Source organism: Lissotriton vulgaris, chromosome 1_1 (assembly GCF_964263255.1).
Source record: "Lissotriton vulgaris chromosome 1_1, aLisVul1.2, whole genome shotgun sequence".
Classification (NCBI taxonomy): Eukaryota; Metazoa; Chordata; class Amphibia; order Caudata; family Salamandridae; genus Lissotriton; species Lissotriton vulgaris.
Genome location: NC_141685.1, coordinates 1,607,826,278 through 1,607,849,641, shown reverse-complemented (window position 1 = coordinate 1,607,849,641; position 23,364 = coordinate 1,607,826,278). Strand labels below are relative to the sequence as shown.

Here is a 23,364-nt window from a genome sequence, read left to right as displayed (position 1 = left end):
TAGGGAGGGTGATATACTTTCATGTTTTATGGAGTTTTAACAATGCTGATCATATTATTTCTAATCATATGTCTGCCTATGTTAGCAAAGATTTTGCTTTTTAGAGCACGTCGTTAAAATAAATGCCTTAACCTTTCCTATGTGTCCTTTTTACTCCTGTTGTGGACTGGTATGAGAGTACAATGAAAGAGTGTTCTTGCTTTCCACCATTCCTGAGTATAACCTAAGTCGCATGCTCTGGGTTGTCTAATCATTGATTCCTTTGCTATAGGACGAAGAGCTAATGTGACACTGATGCTAGTCGGTTAGGGTTTCTAGGTACTGAGGTGAGTTTTTTTGGCCCACCACAATTCACTGAGGTCCTGGGTCTCTGTGCACAGTTCTCTGTAGGAGCAAAATCCCTGCAACAATCCGTTAAGTTAACTCACACTGGAGGGGAAAGGCGTCCATCTTCTCCAAGTAGTGGCAGCCATGCGTAGATTCCCAAGTGGCAGTTCCAGATGCAATGTAGTGGTTCCGAGTGCGATGCTCCAGTTTTATTCACTGAACAGTGTTGACAGCACTGTTTCTGCTACATGCAGACTGGAGATGCGTCAATCTCTCTGGTGCAAGCATCTGAGTCCACTTCCAGTTAACCAGGCACAAGAGCAGGTTTAGAGACTTTGATATCCCTGAGTCTAAAGCAACAGGAGGCAAACCAACATCGCTTCAGTTGCAAGGCAGAGTCCAGCTCTCCTCAGCAGGGTCAGAGAGCAGCAGGCAGCAGGCAGCAAGGCAGCACAGAAGAAAAGCAAGCCTTCAGGTTAGCAGTCCAGCAGAATGTCAGTCCTTGCTGCAGTACAGCAGTTCTTCTGACATAATCCAGTTGTAGGTCCAGCAGTGTCTGATTTAGTGGTGTTGCAAACCCGCTACTTATTCTGAATGGTGCATTGGAAGTGGGGGTGGCTGCAAAGAAGGGTTTTGAAGTGCTCATAAACTCTTTCTTGTCAGCCCTGGCTCCAGACTATCTGTAGGGGTAGTAAGCCCTTTGTGTGGGATCAGTACCCTGTCTTTTTAGGTGTGTCAGCCATTCCCTCCCTTCCTGCTCAGGAAAAGCCATCAGAATGCAGATGAGTACTCAGACACACCTAACCTTTCTGTGTTTGTGGCTGTCTAAAGGGAATGTCACAGAGAAACCGTGGGAGTACTCACACTTTATAAGTATTTTTAACATTAACATAACTGACTCCAGACATGTATTAGAGACAGGCTGCAGCAGTGCTTTATTTGTAAAATAATAAGTGCCAGGGCCCTGACCAAGAGGCAACTGCAGCTTGCAACACCCATTGCCCCGGTCATTGCTGTTAAAACAACTACTAACCATCTCTCCCGCCTGCAAGCACGACAGTTCAGATTATCCCAGATCCCCACAGCTAAAGGAATGGTTGGGAACTCTGGTATTAGCAATTTTTTATGTATATTGCATTTATAAACAACTATTGTCCTGCTCACCTCTAAATCAGATGATCAGCACCACCAAATGTCTGACTGTCCACCGGAAACCAATTAAGTGCTGGTGCGGATCACCGGAAACCACTGGCTCAAATTAAGCACTCGGCTGTAAGTACACAGAGCTGTAAGAGCAGAGAAATGTTCACTTTCTAAAAGTGGCATTTCTAAATTATTACAGTCAAATCCAACTTTATCAGTACAGAAAATTTGCCATCACTATTCCAAAGATATGAAACACAACACAGCTAACCCTTTCTGATCATGAAACACAGCTTAAAAGTGTATTAAGGAATTCCCAATGTTAACCTATAAAAGGGTTAGGCCTCACAATAGTGAAAAACATATTTAGGTGTTTTTCACTATCAAGACATGCAAAACTTGAAAGTGCATGTCCTAACTTTCACTTACACAGAACCCCGCCCTATGGGTACCTAGGGCTTACCTTAGGGGTAACTTATGTGTAACTTATGTGTATTAAAAGGAGAGTTTGAGACTTGGCAAAGTAGAAGGGACAGTAAAACTGCACATTCAGGCTCTGTGTATTGTATTCCACTACACAAGGAACTTACAAATAAATTAAATATGCTAATTGTTTATTCCCTGATGTTACCATGCACAGGGGAGAAGCATATGCGCGTTAGCACTGGCTAGCAATTGTAAAGGGCTCAGAGTCCTACGGTCAACAAAAAGAATCAGCAAAAAGAGAAGGTAAGCAGGCACAATGTTTGGGGAAAACCACCCTTTGTCTGACAGGTCTAACATCTTTCTTTAGGATAAGGATTGCTTCAGTAACTTAGAATACCAAGTTGTGACATGAAGATTCCGGAAAAGCTTGTCACAAACAGTTTAGTCCTCCTCCTCCTCGATTCTGTGCTCCTGGACAAGCTGGGGTTGATCCCAGGAAGGTCAACTGTATACAATGCATGCCTCTTTTTGGGAGACTCAAATCCTACAGCTCAGCTTGAATGCTGTAGCTGTTTTTCTAGATGACTTAAAGGCCTTTGATTCCTTGGAATGGGAATGCTTGTTTTTGGTACTAAGTACACTCATGTCCTCATTTACAAGGCCATTGAGCCACAAGTTTTATTTTTTTAAATATTTTTATTGGTATTTTTCACATTTACAACATATGACATGTAACATGTAATCCTCGTCATGTTTGCTCATACAGGGGACCCAGCCCATGTGTCTTAGCTGTTGGTTGTGCTTTTTCTTTCATAGGGCATATATGCCTGTGCGTCCCTGACTCTCTACCATGCAACATATAACACAAAACATATATCCATTGGCACTTGTGCTAGGGGCAACCGTCAGCCTGGTAGGAGTGAAACAAGGTGGATGCCTGACCGGCCCCCCTGTCTAGTTGTCTACTCTGACTTGAGGAGATATAGAGGAAAGAGTGAAGAGTTAAGAAGTGGGGGGCGCCAGTTTGTGACTTTCTTTGATGCACCAAAGGCGCAATGTGCCTGCCCATGTTTAGAAGGCCACGTAGAGTCACCCTGTGTGATTTTCATGGCCTTGAAAACAGTGGCGCCTCCTCGAGGGAGTGCTGCAGGGTGGTGAGGTGGGAGAGGGGCTGGGTGGGGGGTAGTACACTCCAAAAAAGGGTGTTGCGGAGTTGAGTAAATCAATAAATAAATAAAAGAAATGAATTACATTGCACGTGCTGCAACTCTAAATCGGCGATGCAGCACGTAATGTAATTTGTTTTATTTATTTAATTATTTACCCCACTCCGTTTGGCCCTATTCCGGAGTTTACTACCCCCCACCTTGCCCTTCTGCAGTTCCGCCTCACCACTGAGGTTCCGTGACGGTTCCGTGACGACTTGAACCCGTGTTTTCAAGTTTGTCGGAAATACCTAATATTGGTATCAGTGAACCGCAAATGATCCATTTAGTATATCCTAGTGTTTTCGCTACGCTACGAGCAAGAGCACTCCTTCCATTGACATATTTCTGATATACCCACGGCATCCATCTTAGATCATGGCCGCCATTTTGTGTTTCCTTGCCCTCACATATGCAATAGCCTCTGATCACTTCATTCACTCCACTTTGATTAAGGACACGTAGCCTTAGCCGGAGATTCACCTCTTACATGTCACGTGCACCTTAAACCAGATCACGCTGTAGCTGCATGATTCAACAAAGGCTGCCTCCTCCGCCCGAGGCCAGTCCTGCCAAACTGGTCTTCGTGTCCATTGTACCTGATCATGATTAGGCGGCCGAAGCCGGTAGCCTTGCCCATTTACAACCCACAAACATCCCTTATCCCACTTTTCTATCTTCCACACCTGGCTCTGTTTCTTTCTTTCTGAATCTTTATTAGGGGGAGGTAACGAACTTTACGATGAGGCGGTCCGGGTCCTGAATGCAATATTGACAGGGAATTGTGACAAACTAGTGGGAACCCCTCTCTTCGCAATGTTTGGCCTCAGATATTATCGACGGTTCCTGTGTAACACCAAATATTTATTGTTTTAGACACAAAGGTTTTGGGAATGTATTACATGTAAAGAATTTGCCTCTAGCATAAAAAACCGTATATAAGGAGCAGCCCTCTTTGTACAAATCGAACAGGCTCCTAGTCTCTGCCCGTGTGTAGATTCTGTGACTTCTGTGTCCCTGCAGTAATAAACCTTTGGTCTTTGACGCCACCATCGAGAAGCCCGTGTTTCTGTTCATTTGTGCACCAAGGCAGGTGGAACTCCGGGGTCTTTGGGTGTTGTACCCTGACACCTCTGGACGGAACCAAAAAGTCCAGAACTCCAATTGGCGCCCAACGTGGGGCGACGTCATTCGGTACCGGTCCAAAAGCCTGAAGAGTTCGAGAAGCTTCGTGTGAAGATTCCTGAGGGAGGCGCCCCACTTCATCGATCCCGGCATATCGCAAAAGTGGCCCGAAGTTCTCTTCCACGAGGGTTTCCCGTTCAGGACGGCTGCAGTGGGCCGTTGCCTTGACCGTCGCCCTGTCTTGGACCCGAAGTGGTGCAGTCCTTAGTACGGCGAAACGTGACGGGTTTCTCCTTGGTGACGTCTTCAGTGACTCAGTTAAGTATTTAGTGATAGCTAGCTGGTTACTTTGTGAGGATTGTTAAAAATCCTTGATCGGTTCTTGGTTTGGTTTGGTTTTGTTAGATTATCATTGGTTGTTCTAGTTACGATAATCTATTTGGTTTAGTTTTGGGTATCGATACATCAGTTCGTTTTGGTAGGCCTAAGTTCTTGGTTCGAGTGCACATATTTGTTCCGTGTTTTGTTTGTTTTGTGTTCCGGACCGAAAATGGTAAGTCGGAAAATGTTGTCTTGTTTTAGTTGCAACAGTGACTCGCGATTGGAGGACTCTTGTCTGGTTCCTCCGATTGGGACTCCCCTATATGATTTATATTGCAAGTATGGCGTGGGTCCTATAACTTATAATGAGATATGGGTCCGCTATTGTAAGAAGGATGGTGTCCTTAGTTGGCCACTGCATGGTAGTTTTGAACAAGAGATACTCGACAATTTAGAAGAGAAATTGTTCAAGAAGAAAGCCCGGCCGGCAATGTTTGATTCCTTCCGTTATTGGCGGAAAGAATCCAAACAGAGAGAAATGAGAAGGTTGAAGAAAGAACAGAAAGAACAAGAAGAGTTAACTCTAGAGCAAGCGACTAAACAGTTGCAGGCTAACGAGTGTGAGAAGGCCATAGATGTAGCCATTAGAGAGCATAACCTAGCGATTGACAAGTGCTATCCTGCCTTGCCATCGAAAATGGCTAAGATACTGGAGGACTCCGAAAACGATCCTCTGCTATCTTATCTGTTACGGTCACCTCCACCGTATGCACAAGGTGCTACGGCTCCACTCGTCCCGAATGTTCAATTGCCGGTTGCTGGACAACCTGGTGCTCCTGCTCTTATCCCTCAGAATCAAGTTCCTGTACTTCCAGTGGTGAATGTAAATGTTCCTACAGCTCCTCCTCTTCCTACACTGCCAGCCCCTATACCTACCTCTGTACCTACTGCTCCAGAAACTATTTTCCTCGATACTCCTACTGCTTCCTCATCTATTCCTACCTCCACTGCATTCTCTATGTCTGCGAGTGTACTAACTCCACTTTCTGTTCGTCGAAGAATCACTGATTCGGTTACTAATATGCTGTCTCCTATATATAAAACTCTGATTAAGACTCCTACTCCTGACTCTGTACAGAGACGGAGTCAGCTTCCGAGTACTGAGGAACGGGGAGTTTTAGATTCCACGGCTCTCAGATGGATTTCGAAGGGTAGAAGATATAGTACGAGAGATGTGTTAGACACATTTATGCAGTGGGGAGAACCAACGCAACGATACGTCTTTGATGAGATGTGCTCGTTGTTACGTGAAGAGATAGAAGAAGACGATGTCGAATCAGATTTGGAAGATTTAATTAGGGTTCAAAAGGAGTTTGCTGCTGGAATGATAGTGGGTGAGAAAATAAAGCAAGCGATGGAACTCATTTTAAGTTTTAGGAATGATCCATCTCTTCGTTCACCGAGAGATTTAGAAAAAGGCAAAGTGAAGCTAAGTCGCCAATATCCTATGAGGGAGGTTCCTCCAATTTGGCGCGAAGCAATACAACGTGATGATAATGCAGGTATTGCGGCTGCTCCAGCACAGTTCCAACGAGTGTGGATACACATTCCATGGAAACGAGCAGAAGTGTTAGCAGTGAAGCAGGCCTTGCCAGATCCGCGTAAGAATCCAGCCGGATATTACAAGGAATTAACACAGACAGTTGAGGCTTGTATAATGAACTTAGCCGACATTGATATGTTGTTTGGTAATGTAGTTCCGCAACCAGTGTGGGCTAAAATTCGTAGAGAGGATCATCAGGCTGCTTTAGGTGGTGATTGGGCAGCTATCACTGCAGCAGATGGTCAACAAATAGGTGGTGCGAAACCCGAACCCTTGATCGCTAATCTGCCAGGTAGAATAATTGATCTAATGAAGACTCTGATGCCAGCATTGCGTGTTAATTGGGACAAGTTGTCAGCATGTAGGCAAAAGAAAGACGAAAGTGTCTCGGACTTCTTCACGAGGTTCGAAGAGACTTTTGTGGATCATAGTGGTCAGGACATGAGTACAGAAGGAGGGCAAAGACTGTTTGTCGATAAATTTGTGCATAATTTGTTACCTGAATTATGCAATAAATTAAAAGACTCAGAAAGTGCGTGGGCTGTATCTACGACAGGGCAAATACTTGCGACTGCGCAGTACTACGAAAATAGAGATAAAGAGGAAAAGGAAAAATCAGAAAAGAAAACGAAAGATTTAAAAACTAAAGTTCTTTTGCAGCAGGCGTATCCGCCTCGCGCGAACCAGACTAATACGCAGCAAAACTCATACCAAAGGACAGATTATAGTACATCAAGACCTCAATATCAATGGAATCAGTGCGCGTACTGCAAGAAAGAGGGTCACTATAAAAATGAATGTCCGATCTTAGCGCAAAATAATGCAGCAGCAGCTCAGAGAGGTCGTGGTGGTTTTGTGCAGAATTCTAGAGGACGAGGACGAGGTGCTATGCCTCCACAAACTAATGATCGTCCATCCAATCACTTTGATCAAAGAAATGGACAATCTGTTCAGCAAAATAGATCTCAGCAATATCTTGTTGAAGATTATTGTGAAGTAGAAGAGGGTTTTCAACAAAATGGGTACTAGGACAGCCATGGACAGAGAGAGGGAGTAGTATCAGTTCCAGTGGATCAGAGTGGGCCTTATGTCGCAGTAGCAACATCAGGTGTAGTCGAACCGTTTCTGTTGGATACTGGTGCCGCAAAAAGTTCTATCATTCATGCGAAACTCCCTGGCGCACCTTTGTCTGGCTCAACAAATGTTTCCGTAGGTTTTTCAGGCGCCCCTGTGTACAACCCGATATCTGGTCCTTTGTCTATTTCTGTTGGACCGTGCCAATTGAAAGCACCCCTGATTTTGACGACAGGTTGTAATGAAAATCTGCTTGGTTTAGATTTGTTAAAACGACTATATGCGACATTGTACTGTTCTCCGGAAGGAGTACAGCTTACATTGGGTAAAAATATCACCTCCCCGATGTACTTGTCAATGGACGCACTCCCGCCGGAGCTCCGTTCACTCCCTGATTCTCTTTGGGCGACTGGTCCTAATGATGTAGGTCTCCTAGAAATTTCACCGTATGTAGTAACTTTGAAAGCAAATGTGAAATTTCCAAGAATTCCCCAGTATAAAATATCGAGTGAAGGTGAGCGTGCACTTTTATTGATTGTGCAAGACTTGATTAAGAAGGGTGTAGTTGAAGAAACTAGAGGAAATGTCTGTAACAGTCCTGTATTACCGATTCTGAAGCGAACTGACCCTACAAAACCTCCAGTATATAGGTTTGTCATAGACCTTAGAGAAGTTAATAAGATTGTAATTCCGCAGTTTCCGGTAGTGCCAGACATTACTGCCTTGTTAACATTGATACCTGCTACAGCTACGTGGTTCTCAGTTATTGACCTAAAGAATGCTTTCTTTAGCATTCCGATAGCCGAAGAAAGTAGGGATATTTTCGGCTTCTGTTTAGGAGGTCGCAGTTTCAGATTTAAACGCGCTCCACAAGGCTATTGTGAAAGTCCATCCATTTATAGTCAAGCTTTAAAAAGTCAGCTAGATTCCTTTGTCCTTCCTCCAGGTTCTGCCCTAGTACAGTACGTAGACGATCTTTTAGTGGCTGCCAATGACAAGGAAACTTGCAAAGCAGCTACAATTTCCCTATTGCATCATTTGTCTAATTTAAATCATAAGGTGTCTCCTTCCAAGATGCAATACTGCTGCCAAGAAGTGACCTACCTAGGTCATCTCTTGTCAAAGGAGGGAAGGAAGTTGACCCCAGAAAGAATAAAAGCAATTACGCAGATGAGTGTTCCACGCACACAGAGAGAAGTACGTGCCTTCCTAGGTATTACCTCTTACTGTAGGCAGTGGATCCCAAATTTTTCTCTTTTAGCAAAACCATTGGTAGCTTTGACTGGGAAAAATGTTCCAAGTCCGGTGCCATGGTCTGATGAATGCCAAGAGAGTTTTACTGAATTACGAAAAGCATTGTGTTCAGCTCCTGTATTGGGTACACCTGATTACAGCAAGCCATTCACGCTCTACGTTCACGAAAGAGAAGGTTGCGCGTTGAGTGTTCTGACACAGAAATTTGGTGATAAACAACGCCCTTGTGCGTATTTTTCATCAACATTAGATCCGGTAGCCAGAGCGTTACCTAGTTGTTTGAGGGCTACAGCGGCAGCTGCAGCTTCCATTCGACAATCTGCTGGTTTGGTGATGAACAATATGTTAGTGGTCATGGTTCCTCATGCAGTGGATACACTCATGAACCGAACGAAGACTCAACACCTTACTAGTGCGAGATTATCCGGTTACGAGCTGACATTATTAGCGAGTCATATTCAGATCAAAAGATGCAATGTATTGAATCCAGCAACATTGTTGCCGACTGATCAAGAGTCGAGTGATTCTGAGCCACATGACTGTTATTTCAAAACGGAGGAAGAGACAAAAGGACGTATCGATTTAAAAGATACTCCCCTGTCCGACCCAGATGGTACGCTATATGTGGACGGGTCATGTTTTAAATTGGAGAATGGTGATGTGACTGCTGCCTACGCGGTAACGACTTTGAAGACGATTGTGGAGACTGCAAGAGTGAGTCAGAATTCTGCCCAAGCTGCAGAATTAATAGCTCTAACGAGAGCGTGTGTTTTAGCTAAGGGAAAGAGAGTGAATGTGTTTACAGATAGTCAGTACGCATTTGGCGTGGCCCATAGTTTTGGCCGGTTGTGGAGAGAAAGAGGTTTCATTACGTCCCATGGGACTAAGATCCAACATGGTCAGCTAGTTAACGACTTGCTGGAATCTCTAACCTTACCGACTGAAGTTGCGATTGTGAAGTGCAGTGCTCATAAAGCAATCACGGATGATGTTGGTCGTGGGAATGCCTTTGCTGATGAAACTGCTAAACAGACAGCTAGAGACACGATGAGTGGAATGTACGTTGCTACGTCTGCAAGATGGATTGCTGAGTCTGGAATGTGTGAGGACACTATGGAAAGTGTGAAAGAGATTCAGAAAGAAGCGACTGAGGAAGAGAAACGTGTATGGAGAGAAAGTACGGGCAAGTTGGACTCGAATGGATGTTGGATTGATTTGACAGAACAGCAGCGTTGGATGTTGCCTGATGCATATGTGCTTGCAGTAGTGACGATGGCGCATGGAGTGGCGCATATAAGTTCTAAAGGGATATGTAAGATGTTGGCTCCGGTCTGGAAGAATGAGGGAATCAGTAAGTGTGCAGAGAGAGTGGTGAAAAATTGTATGGTGTGCTTGATGCATAATCCTGGCAAGGGAACTCCAACTCCAGCTGGTCATTTTGCTCCTCCTTCCTGCCCCTTTGAAGTGATTCAGTTAGACTTCATTCACATGGAACGCTGCAACAATTTAAAGTACGTCCTGGTGGTAGTTTGTGCTTTTTCCAGGTGGATAGAAGCATACCCACTAAAGGACAACACTGCCCTATCGACTGCCAAAATTCTTCTCAAGGAATTTTTCCCTAGGTATGGAATGCCACGGATTGTATGGTCAGATAACGGAAGTGAGTTTATAGGGAAAGTTATGCAGAGTGTGTGTGCCGGTCTAGGATTGAAACAAAAATTCCATAGTGCAAACCATCCCCAATCTGCTGGTTTAGTCGAGGGTTACAATGGCACTCTGAAGCTTAAGATAGCCAAAATACAAGCATCCACAGGTTTAGCCTGGCCAGACGCACTTCCTTTGGCCTTGTTATCAACGAGAGCAACAGTGCATTCTAGAATAGGGCTTTCTCCATATGAGATTGTGTTTGGCCGTCCGGCAAATATCTGGGGTGTGCCGAGGCCTAAACAATTTTGCTCCATTGAATATCCTATGTTGATAGACTACCTTTACGACTTGACTGCTAAATTAAGTCTTATTCATCAACAGGTCTTCGATGCTTTGCCAAAACCTCCGGAGAGTCCAGGGCATCAGCTGAAACCCGGCGACCACGTGGTGGTCAGAAACTTTGCGAGGACAAAGAATCTTCAGCCTCGCTACATCGGCCCCTTCCAGGTCCTGCTGGCAACGAGGACAGCCGTACGTGTCGCTGGCCGTAAGCACTGGATTCACGCTTCTCACGTAAAGCGTGTTCCTTTGCCGCTGCCTTACGACGACTGGGTGAAGAAAGGAATTGGTGCCTCCGAATCTGAAATCATTCCGAAGTTTATCCCTTTCAGCGATGCCGATTTGATTACTGACACTTTGAAACTTGACTCTCCTCCTGAAAAGACTCCTTTGAACACTGAACATTTGTCTCCAGCATCAGAAGAAACTTTGCTATCTGCGAACTTAAACTCTGCAACAGCTGCTAGTAATACACTATTTTCCGATCAGACAGTACCAGCGAAGCAGAAATACAACCTTAGAAGCCATAAAAAGGACAAATAAAGCAGGCAACTGCATATTGTGATTTTGATATATTGAACCTTTTGCCGTCAGCCAGGAAGTTTGCTATTGTTTATTGTTTTTAAAATTGCCTTGCCGTCTGGGTAGCCGTAGGGTCGTGGCTGTGTGCCTAGTTTGAATTTGCAGGGGTCTGACACAAGGTCGATCTTTCTGTTGGTTCTGGGAACTCCCAGGGCTGATAGAGGCATTTTCATCTACGTACACATCATCAGTGGTCGCGAGCGGATTGTAGAAGATGGAGCTTCCTGCGCTGCAACGAAAGAATGTGATTTACGTTCGCAGAAACAGACTTAATAGAATTCTTCACAGCAAATGTTTCTTGATGCAATGTGCCGTTACATTTTTGATTGTTTTAGCAACATTGGTGGGTGGAATCGTCTTTAGCATAAATTTGATTTTTATGCCAGTTTCTACAGTACCTCCCCTTGATCCTGCTATTTCTACTGTCTCTTCTATACACTCTTTTCACTCGTTTCCGGAACATGAGCAAGCCAGACGCTCAGAATTCACCAACAACACTTTTGTACAGCTCTTGCACCAACACCAACTGGTAGTTAACACTACAGACTGCTGGGTATGTGGCTTGATACCTCACACTATGGATAAAGGTATTCCCTATTTGGTTTTGCCTTACAGCTATAATGGATCATTTCAGGCCTTCCAAACCATCTTTGCTTATGCTCTTGAAACTTATCCTCCACGTCCACCACGTTCCACTAAATATAACTCTGCTAACAAAGCTTTAGTCCAGGGAATTATTGACATGGTCAAGGACGTCAATAATACTCCATCATACCCTAGAGACGAATTACGAGTATATTTAAGTTGGAATACTTCAGAGTATCGCCTTAGTTTAGGAGAAAGCAAGCGTAAAAGCTCAACTCCAATCTGGGTCGTACCTCACCGAGGTCAGGTCTGTTTGCAAGGTAATGGGAGAAATCCGAGAGCTCAGCTAGGGAGGAGTGAGTGCGTAGAGACTTATGTGTTTCCGGCTAACTCTTCCCCTGCCTTTCTTACTGCTAGGGGTACCTATTTCATTTGTCGAGACAGAGCTTATACATGGTTGCCTGCCGACTTTTCAGGATCATGTTATATTGCTCGATTATTGCCTCCGACATACACTGCTTCACCTGATTACCACAGAACAAGAGTAGCGAGAGGTGTCTTCAGCAAGGAAGATACCGCTGGTCAGGAAGCCGGAGACTTCTTCAAAGGCTTCCTTCCGTTCTGGGGACCTATGGCCAATAGTAGAAACATACGTCAGCTAACACGGGTAGTTGAATCTACTATTACTGAAACTGCTGGTGCCCTTAGCAATCTGACAGCTGAGCTTCAGGCGGATAGGCTCATGACGTTGCAGAACCGTATGGTTCTAGACGTTATACTTGCAGATCGAGGTGGGGTATGCAGAATGATCCAATCGAGCTGCTGTGTCTTTATTCCTAATAATGCTCCAACAGTCTATGAGGCGATCTCTAAGTTGCACAAGATTTCGGACTCCATACATGTAGACAAGGGAAACTGGTCCTTCATGGAGTGGTTTTGGACTCTGATCTCAGCGTGAGGATGGAAGGTTCTAATGGTCATTGGTGTCATCCTAGTATTCCTATTCTCATGTTGTCTGATTATCCAGTGTGGTCCTGCTCTGTGTAGTCTTTGTGCTGCGACTTGTCTCAGAAAACCACCTGCGTTTGGAGAAAAGACACGAGAAAGGATGATGATACAACAACATGTCACTGACCTGATGAGCATAGAACTAGATTCTGACATAGACTGAGTAATTGCCTATGTAAGGGCAAAAGGAGGGTCTGAGGTTCCGTGACGGTTCCGTGACGACTTGAACCCGTGTTTTCAAGTTTGTCGGAAATACCTAATATTGGTATCAGTGAACCGCAAATGATCCATTTAGTATATCCTAGTGTTTTCGCTACGCTACGAGCAAGAGCACTCCTTCCATTGACATATTTCTGATATACCCACGGCATCCATCTTAGATCATGGCCGCCATTTTGTGTTTCCTTGCCCTCACATATGCAATAGCCTCTGATCACTTCATTCACTCCACTTTGATTAAGGACACGTAGCCTTAGCCGGAGATTCACCTCTTACATGTCACGTGCACCTTAAACCAGATCACGCTGTAGCTGCATGATTCAACAAAGGCTGCCTCCTCCGCCCGAGGCCAGTCCTGCCAAACTGGTCTTCGTGTCCATTGTACCTGATCATGATTAGGCGGCCGAAGCCGGTAGCCTTGCCCATTTACAACCCACAAACATCCCTTATCCCACTTTTCTATCTTCCACACCTGGCTCTGTTTCTTTCTTTCTGAATCTTTATTAGGGGGAGGTAACGAACTTTACGATGAGGCGGTCCGGGTCCTGAATGCAATATTGACAGGGAATTGTGACAAACTAGTGGGAACCCCTCTCTTCGCAATGTTTGGCCTCAGATATTATCGACGGTTCCTGTGTAACACCAAATATTTATTGTTTTAGACACAAAGGTTTTGGGAATGTATTACATGTAAAGAATTTGCCTCTAGCATAAAAAACCGTATATAAGGAGCAGCCCTCTTTGTACAAATCGAACAGGCTCCTAGTCTCTGCCCGTGTGTAGATTCTGTGACTTCTGTGTCCCTGCAGTAATAAACCTTTGGTCTTTGACGCCACCATCGAGAAGCCCGTGTTTCTGTTCATTTGTGCACCAAGGCAGGTGGAACTCCGGGGTCTTTGGGTGTTGTACCCTGACACCTCTGGACGGAACCAAAAAGTCCAGAACTCCACCACCGTGCAAAACTCCTTTGAGGAGCCTCCATTGCTTGTCAATATGGGCCAATTTCATGCATTACTCTGGTTAAAGGGACATTCCATGGATGTTGCAGTGGGTGTTCCCACACAACATCAATCAATCAATCAAACCATTAATAGAGCGCGCTACTCACCCGTGAGGGTCTCAAAGCGCTGGAGGGAGAGGGGTGCTGCTACTTCTCAAACAGCCAGGTCTTGAGGTGTTTCCTGAAGGTTAGATGGTCCTGGATCAGTCGTAGGTGTGAGGGGAGGGAGTTCCATGTTCTGCCAGGTAGGAGAACAATCTTCCTCCGGTGGTGGTACCCGTGGGACGGTGGCGAGGGCAAGGCTGGCGGAGCGGAGTTGGAGGGTGGGAGTGTAGAACGAGAGGCGGTTGTTGAGGTATTCGGGGCCCATGTTGTGGAGCGCTTTGTGTGCGTGGGTGAGGAGCCTGAACGTGATCTTCTTGCTGACAGGGAGCCAGTGCAGGTTTCTCCGGTGGGCGGATATGTGGCTGTGGCGAGGGATGTCGAGGATGAGTCGGGCGGAGGCGTTCTGTATGTGTTGAAGTTGTTTCTGAAGTTTGGCAGTGGTTTCTGCGTATAGGGCGTTTCCGTAGTCCAGTCGGCTGGTGACGAGGCCCTGGGTGACGGTCTTTCTGGTTTCGGTGGGGATCCATCTGAAGATTTTCCGGAGCATGCGCAGGGTGTTGAAGCTTGGTCATTGTGAGGGAGGAGTCCAGGATGAATCTCAGGTTGCGTGCGTGGTCCAAGGGTGTCGGCGTGGAGCCCAGTGCTGTGTGCCACCAGGAGTCGTCGCATGCGGATAGGGATTGTCCGAGGATGAGGACCTCCGTTTTGTCTGAGTTCAGCTTCAGGCGACTGAGCTTCATCCATTCTGCGACGTCTTTCATTCCTTCCTGGAAGTTGGTTTTGGTGGTGGCTGGGTCTTTGGCGAGGGAGAGTATCAGCTGGGTGTCGTCGGTGTAGGAGATGATGTTGATGTTGTGTTTGCGTGTGATGGCAGCGAGGGGACTCATGTAGATATTGTTGAAGAGTGTTGGGCTTAGCGAGGAGCCTTGGGGTACGCCGCAGATGATCTCAAGGTGATCCAGTCTAGGGCCTTTCCTTGGATCCCAGTGTTGAAAAGGCGGGTTATTAGGGTGCGGTGGCATACGGTATCAAAGGCTGGCGAGAGGTCCAAGAGGATGAGGGCGGTTGTTTCTCCGTTTCCCATCAGGATCCTGATGTCGTTGGTGGCTGCGATGAGGGCTGTCTCGGTGCTGTGGTTGGCTCGAAACCCGGACTGGGATGGGTTGAGCGAGTGGTTTGCCTCGAGGAAAGCAGTCAGCTGTTTATTGACGGTCTTCTCGATGACTTTAGCCGGTAAGGGAAGAAGAGAGATGGGGCAGACGTTCTTAAGGTCTTTGGGGTCCGCTGTGGGTTTTTTCAGAAGAGCATTGATTTCTGCGTGCTTCCAGCTCTCGGGGAAGGCGGCATATGCGAGGGAGATGTTTATGACGATCCGGAGATGGGGTGCGATGATGGTGTCAGCTTTGTTGAAGATATGATGGGGGCATGGGTCGGCGGGGGAGCCGGAGTGGATGAGTTCATGACGTTGGTGGTGTCTTCAGTGCTGATGGGGGTCCAGGTGCTGAGGGTGGTGGTTGGGGTCGTTAGTTCGGTGCCTGGAGGCGGAGTCCGGGGTCCGAAGCTGTAATGTATATCTGCGATCTTTTGGTGGAAGAACGTGCGAGGGAGTTGCAGAGGTCTTGTGACGGAGTGATGTTGTTGTTGCTGGCACTGGGGTTGGAGAGCTCTTTGACGATGTTGAAGAGTTCCTTGTTGTTTTGGGTGTTGTTGTCTAGTCGCTCTTTGAATGATGTTCTTTTGGTGGTGCGGATCAGCTGGTGGTGTTTGCGGGTGGCGTTCTTGAGGGCTGTCATGTTTTCTGTGTTTGCCAGGTTTTTTCGAGGGTTCGGCAGGATTTCTTTGAGTCTTTGAGGACATCTGTGGACCACTGGGTTTTCCTGTTGCCGGTCTTGCCTGGGTGGTTCTTCAGTGGAGCGGGGTTGTCGGCGCAGTTGGTGATCCACTGTGTAAGGTTGTGGGCTGCGCCGTTGGTGTCGGCGGTGTTGGCTGGCGGGCTCTGGCTCAGGGATGAGAGGAGCTGATCTGTGGTGATTTTGCTTCAGCATCAGCGTGGGATTTGTTGAGTACAGTTGTGGGATATGTTCATTTTGAAGGTGAAGTGGATGCATCTGTGGTCGGTCGAGTGTAGTCCTGGGGAGTGGCAGAAGGAGACGTGGTTGCTGGCGGAGAAGATGGGGTCGAGCGTGTGGCCAGCGAGGTGGGTGGGGGTGTTCACCAGTTGCTTGAGTCCGAGGTTGGCGAGGTTGTCTAGCAGGGTGGTGGTGTTGTTGTCGCTGTTTTTCTCCAGGTGGAAGTTCAGGTCCCCTAGGAGGATCTATTCTGGTGAGGCTAGGGTGTGTGGGCTGATAAGGTCGGTGATGGTTTTGCTGAATTGTGAGCGCGGGCCTGGGGTCTGTATATGAGCGTTCCTCTTGGGGTCGGTGTGGATCTGCAAGTGTAGGAGTTCGGCGGCGGCGAGTGTGTCTTCAGTGTTGGTCGTGATGTTGATTGTGTTCCTGTAGATGATGACGATTCCTCCTCCGGTTCGGTTGGCGCGGTCCTTCCGGGTGATCTTGTAGCTGTCCGGGATGGCTATGGCGATGTTGGGGGCCGAGGAGGCGTTCATCCAGGTTTCCGTGAGAAAGGCGTCTGGTGCTGTTGTATCAAGGAGGTCCCAGAGTTCGATGGTGTGCTTGTGGATGGAGCGGGTGTTAAGGAGGATGCACTTGAGGTGGTTGTTGTTGTTGCTTGGTTTGGCGCGTGCGGGGCAGCTTCGCAGACAGGTGAATTTGCATGCTTGGCAGGAGAACGGTCCTTGGGTTCGCTTCGGGGTTGCTCGGTAGCAGGCAGGTGTTCGTCCGTTGTTGAGTGCGCTGAGGGCGGTGGAGTTGTATCTCAGTCGAGTTCCCTGGCTCCAGCGGGGGCCAGGGGTTCTAGTGCTGGGCGCAGTCCAGGCGTGGACGGGCGCAGACGTGCTTGCCTTCAGCGTGCCAGCGGCGGCCCGCTGCACGCGTCTGCTGCGCGGCCTCCATATGAAGGGCTGTGGGAGATAGGAGCAGCTGGGAGGCGGGGTGGCGAATGGGAACAGTGGGGGGGGGGCCGCATGGATGCAGCGGCGGGAGGGAAATGGCACCGAAGGCAAACGGGGAGAGGACACAAGGCAAAACCCGGATAGGGATACAAATCGCAAAAACAGGGGAGAGGGGTCACAAAAGGCACAACAGTGGGGGAATCAGAAGTACAGTTTAAACAAAACCAAAACGGGCAACAGGAGATAGAGAGCCCAGGTGGGCAAGGGCATACGCAACAACAGAAATCACAGGCAGCGGCAGGAATGAGGCAGCAGGCAGCAGTGATCAGCGGGGCAGCGTCACCGGAGGACTGTGTGGCGGCTGGGGGGTGATCTGCCTGAGGACAGGGTCAAAGGTCGCCTTGGAACCTGAGACAAAATTTGGTAAAGCTGGGAATGAGTCAGAATCATACATCTCCCCATGGGAAGCATGGGAGTGGTGCAACAAGGAGAAATACTTGTATTTCTTCAGCATGCAAAGAAAGAGGAAAATCCCATAAATTATTGTATTTGTCCAGATAGGTGTCCCTTCCTGCACAAAAACATTCATCCCAGCAATGCAGTCACCCTTGCAACATGATGCAAGGGTGCCTGCACTAGTGTGTGGCAGCCAATTGTGTGCCAGCGCAGGGGAAAGCACAGGGATGGATTGTATTGTTGTTAATAGGATGCATCCTGTGCTTTTAAAATGATGCAGCTTGGCGAAGCAAAATGGCTTGTGACACCGCACTGCGGCAATTTTTGTAAATGATGCCCTCAGTATGGCTGCTTGATTTGTGCTAATTTGTGGAGTGGCTCAGGTTATTGTATATTTCCCCCATAGCCTGCATTCAAAATAATAATTGCACCTCACGGGCTATAGCCTTCTCACATAGAACCTGACAGGGGTGCCTTCTGTCACCTATCCTTTTTGCAATAGCCTTCAGACCCTTTTAAGCAAAGCTCCAGCAGCACTACTCCAGAAATTTCCTTAGAGATGCCAGCTGTTATTTAATCCTTTCTCTCTATGCCGATAGTATGACCTTATAATAGTGAGCCCCAAATAACAGGAGCCTGAGGGGGATAGGAAGCAGGCCGCCCCCCACTCAAAGTACAGTCAACAATGATGGCCTACCCCTTGTGAGCTCTATGGCTAAAAGTATTTTTTAGTTTATATTTTATTTAATCAGACGGAGGGTATACATACGTCTTCTGTCTGTGTGAATTGCACTTTGTTACAATTTAGAGTGGTGCTATTCACCTCTATATGTGTGTCTGCGTGGTCCACCGCCTAAGCCCCTATTCCCTCTCTCACCCAACTGTGAAAAAAGGGGAGGGAAGGTTGACAGTGCCTCACGGAAGCAACACCAAGGGGAGGATTCTGACAGGCTGGTGCTCACCTGATTCCTCTCTTCTCATCATTAGCTACTGTCAACCTGAAAATAAAATGGGAGAAAAATATTGTGCAATCAAACCAAACAACCATCATGTGTTACACGTGTTATATAACCCATTGTGATATTCCTATATCCCTACCAGAATGGAATACAGATAAATCACCCTTTAACCCCTTCGCTGCTGATGACGAGCTCAGCTCGTCATCAGCCACGAGTGGCGTGTGCTGATGACGAGCTGAGCTTGTCATGTAACGCGGAAAACGGAAAACAGCCGCACAGCGCAAAAATCACTGCAGCAGCGATGCGGTTAAAAAGAGTAAAGCGAACTGGCAACTATATCTTTAGGGTAGAGAAGAACACAGCTAGTCCCGACTCCGTGGTTCAAGGAGTAAGACCCGGCAGCGCCTGGGAGACAGTGAAGAAGCTTGCGAAAGCGTGCATGACGTGCACGCTACCTGCGTCTAGACCAGGCTGTGCAGAGGTGCGCGGTACCCCAGGGGGATATGGTTTGTCGCCCAAGGCGAAAAAACGTGTGGGCGGTCTAGTTGTTAGACCAAAGATCCCTTTCCAATGGGGGCTCAGTGATAGTGATTGTCTCGAGCAATTTCAGCAATACAGTGGGATTACACACATAAATAGTAACAATATTAATTGGGCGACAAACCATATCACCCCGGGGTACCGCTCACCTCTGCACAGCCTGGTCTAGACGCCGGTAGCGTGCACGGCACGCACGCTTTCGCGAACTTCTTCACTGTCTCCCAGGCGCTGCCGCTTTTTGCTCCTTGAACCACGGAGTCGGGACTAGCTTTGATCTTCTCTACCTTCCTGAGGTAAGATCCCGCTGAATCTATTATCAATCGATCCTGCCCAACGTCTTTGCACTGTGAGCACTTGGGGCTGACGGTCTGTTGTTATACCTGTATGCGTTACCCTGACACGCACCAGCCACCCGTTATTATTATATATATACCATTCACGTGTAATACTATGTCCACGTAGTTGTCCGACTATCAGCATGTATATAGCACTTTTATTTAATCACTCACTGTAATTTTAGCAATACTAGCAGGAAATTAGCCCGTTATTGATTTATATATAGCACACTGCATCCGCTTCTGTGTACCCAGATATCCAGTCACAGGGAGATATCTAGCTCCAGGATGCTCTCGTGATCACTGTTCACACCGCTTAGGTGATTTAGACCACCAGGTTCACCTTGCCCGATGTACTACTCGTGCGTAGTAATGGTTTTCGAGACCGACATCGCCTCTTTTTCTCTCTATCAGGTAATCGAATTATCTCCATTATGATGATGTCAAGATGGCTATGAAATCACATACTTAACCCCAATAACAGCACTTGAGGCAATTTGGAGCCTTCATCTGCCATTACTTGCAACTCTCCTGGGTAGCCAACCCGGCAACAGGAGTAGGTTAGTAATTCTTCACACTGACCGCACCACTGTGACCACTTTTCTAGCGCCCTCTCCCTAATTCAGTTTTCCCGTTATAGGTTGCCTAATACTCCGTCCTGAAAAGACTCGCCGCTGAGGTCACAACCACCCTCTTAGCGCAAGTCGAGTCGAAACGTCGACTCCTCTCCACCCAAGACCTGTACCGTCTTCCCCTATTCCTACCATGAATATGCATTTGGTGCAGGGTGTTTGAATTTACAGATTACATGTATATGAATAGTGTCTAGTGGACAGGTTTTGCTTAACTGGATTGGATTACCAGTTCCTTTGTAAAAGTTCTAATTGTTATTTTTGCATCTCGCTTTGACTCACACTTCTACCACTCACCACTATTTTTTCCTCTCCCTTCCTTTCACCTGCGCAACCTATTTTGTTCTGAAATTTGAAAATAAATTACTTATGAATAACGGTGAATTCGTTTGGCGCTTTCTCCTTCATGAGGTCACTTAGAATATATGTACTCGTTAACTATGTGAACAGTTCATGTGTTGTTATGTATAGAGATATTAAGTATAAGTTTTGGAGTTCATACACACAATACCAACTTTTTCCTTGTAATTAGCTTATGTGCTTATCCCTAGATATTTTACTATATTATTGTCTCCACAGGGCCTATGGGCCTGTGTGCCCCTCATTACCCGCAGAGCCTGATACTTTCATTACTTTAGAAAAACTCTTATCTGTAACCTCCACAAAACAAGCTATAGCCATCCAATACTATTCAATGCAAGATGAAGCACTGTGTGGTGACCACCTGTCCACGGTTGGCTCACAGACTGAGTTGTGGGTTGTGATACCATGCCCAGTATGGGGAATCTCTTGTACACAAACTGTCTTGCTCTCTCCGAGTAGTAAATTTCACATTATCCATTGTAAATATTTGCTTTGAGTTTATTGCACCTCTATGAGCTTATGGAAGTAATGTACTCAACTGGTTTCAAACTGCATCCGGTGCGGCACCCAGATGCAGATTTTCTATATTTGGCATGAGTATGTAGCCCTGCACAAGCTTTCTGGGGTAATGCTTTCCCTGCTTTGTGTAATATGATTGGGGGTGCATTCCAATTGGACCCTCAGATAGTGCTGCTTGTCTGTGTGGATTGATCTCCACCACTCATAAAAATATATGAGTTGGAATTCTTCTTATACTGTAATGCCTATCTTGAGATATATGCACAAATCATGGTGCCAGCAGATAGACCAGGAGACATATGAACACCGCTGAAATCATACCTGTTGGATACCTCTGTGTAGACGCCCTTACTTTATTGCCTTAAACAGGTTTCTCATGCCGGGATTCTGGTTGCCTATCTTTAGCAATGCCCATATATTCAATGCCTCACACGCCTGTTTTACTAACTGTTTTTGTGGCATTTTTTATGTGAACAATCTCGTCCCAGGACACACTACCACTGTATGATTGGTCAGTCTACTAGTCAATTTATACTATGTGCCAAGTAAGATTATTCTTGCTGTATATTACTTGATTATAGGGGATTTGACCATGGTAGATTGTATTGCAGCTCCTGATGTGCCGATTGTCTTTTAATAAAAACAATAAAATATAAATACATATAATGTAATGTTAAGAAAACTATCTATAAATAATACATATTTTTGTTAGTAGAAAAAAGTTTGACACCTTTTTTAGTTATGAAATCAATGCAACATTATTTTTTATTAAAACATAGTTAAACTACTTTTAATTATTTCTTTGCATCACTTTTTTTGTAATGTTAATGCATAATTGAAAAAATGATTTTCAACTTTACGTGGGAATTTATTTTTTCATTTTAAATATCAGAAAACATTTTTTAATATATTTCAATTAATTAAAAATGTAGTTCATAATTATGTTATTGGTGTTCAATTTGTTTTCCATTTTATTCTACATTTAAAATGCATTAATAGCATCAATATACAAAGACTTTGACATAAAAATATTTTCATAATGTAGTTTAACATTATCTCCTATGAGGTTTTATTTTAAATCCCACCTCCATTATTTTCTTGAAGAGAATGTTGCAGTATTAGGAGTTGGCCATGTGTGGTGCTCAACATTTTGTTGTACTTTAGTAGTTTAATTGTATTACTACTAAATTTACTACAAAAAGCAGCATGGGAATAATCCCTAATAAGTATTTTAAATTACAGAATTATTATGAACAATGCAAACAGGTTTTAGCATAGTCTGTGGTGCCTTTAGGGCCAGGATGAGTTGTTGAGACTTTGTATGTGATGAATTGCTGCTTTGTAATCAAATCACCAGTACTGTGGGGGCCCTGCCCTAACACTAGATAAACTCAAAGGAGATTTAATGTAGCTAACCTCTGCATAATAACGGTATACTATTGTGTGAAACCCATCACATTCTTTTATATTTTCCAGGAAGTGAAGATGTGCTACTTCTTTCCAAAGATCCTCAGGGTAAGCATCTTATCAGTATTGTGGTGCCATCTTGCAGATACTGTCTTAGTAGAAGTAAAAGGCTAATTCATTTTTCATGGTTATCTATCTGAGCCATGTCATAATGTGGATTTTTGTAACACTGTCAGTAGTCTGATAAAAAGGAGCATTGATGAGCTTTCATGATGGGGAAGAAATGCAAGCCTTGCTTCTGGTTGGCCTGGAACACCTTGACTGGAAGGGTGATTGGAGAAAGATGGAAGGAATGGGTAGCAGAATGGCAGAAAGGGGAGTCCAAACACCATGGCATGGTGCAGGGGAGGAGTTCAGGAGTCAAGATTAACAGATGGTTAGGGAAGTAGGGAGGAAGGGAATGGTGGAAAGGGGTAACAAGGCTTACGCAGTAACCCAGCCGTAATTCCTGGTCCTCACTGTGCTAGGACATTCACAGTATTTGTCTACCCTCAGGTAGAATATCGACTATCTGACAGATAAACTGACTGGCAGTAAATATAATTGCAGTGATCAAGGAATCTTATTTTATTGTGAGATTTTAAAGTTATTGTAACATGTTTACACCTAATAATAAAGGCTTGTCCGTAATAAAGGGTTCCGTGCCTCCTATAACACGGAGCTTGCATTGTTGGAGGTGGTGGAAGCAATCCGTGACTGTTTGGATGCCGGCGGGAGAGCAGCCCTGGTGATGCTGGATCTCTCGGTGGCATTCAACACGGTTCCCCACTCTCTCCTTCTCGAGCGGCTCACAGTCATCGGCATTGCTGGTACTGCTTGGTGTTGGCTCAGATCCTTTCTGGAGGACAGGTCACAACAGGTCTGGTTGCCCCTGTGCGCCTCGGCGCTGACTCCTCATTCCACTAGCGTCCCGCAGGGTTCCTCTCTTAGCCCCCTTTTGTTCAACATCTACGTGACTCCCCTGGTTTATCTGGCGGAGTCATTGGGGGCTAAGGTGATGGCATATGCAGATGACACGCAGTTACTGTTAACCTGGAAAAGGGGAGAGGACTCGGTCAGCACTGCGCAGCGGTGTCTCTCGTCAGTGTTTCGCTGGTTGTCTAATGCACAGCTTAAGTGC

The 23,364-nt window shown here is 45.9% G+C and overlaps 1 protein-coding gene across 2 annotated transcripts in view; it reads left to right on the top strand.

Moving 5' to 3' along the window:
* The window catches only part of LOC147750877 (uncharacterized), a 118,172-nt gene that overhangs the window by 75,532 nt on the left and 19,276 nt on the right, over positions 1 to 23,364 (top strand). For both annotated transcript variants that reach the window (XM_086918392.1, XM_086918383.1), the window contains exon 3: positions 22,254 to 22,292. In XM_086918392.1, the coding sequence (XP_086774518.1) occupies positions 22,254 to 22,292 (39 nt within the window). The remainder of the gene's footprint in view (positions 1 to 22,253; positions 22,293 to 23,364) is intronic.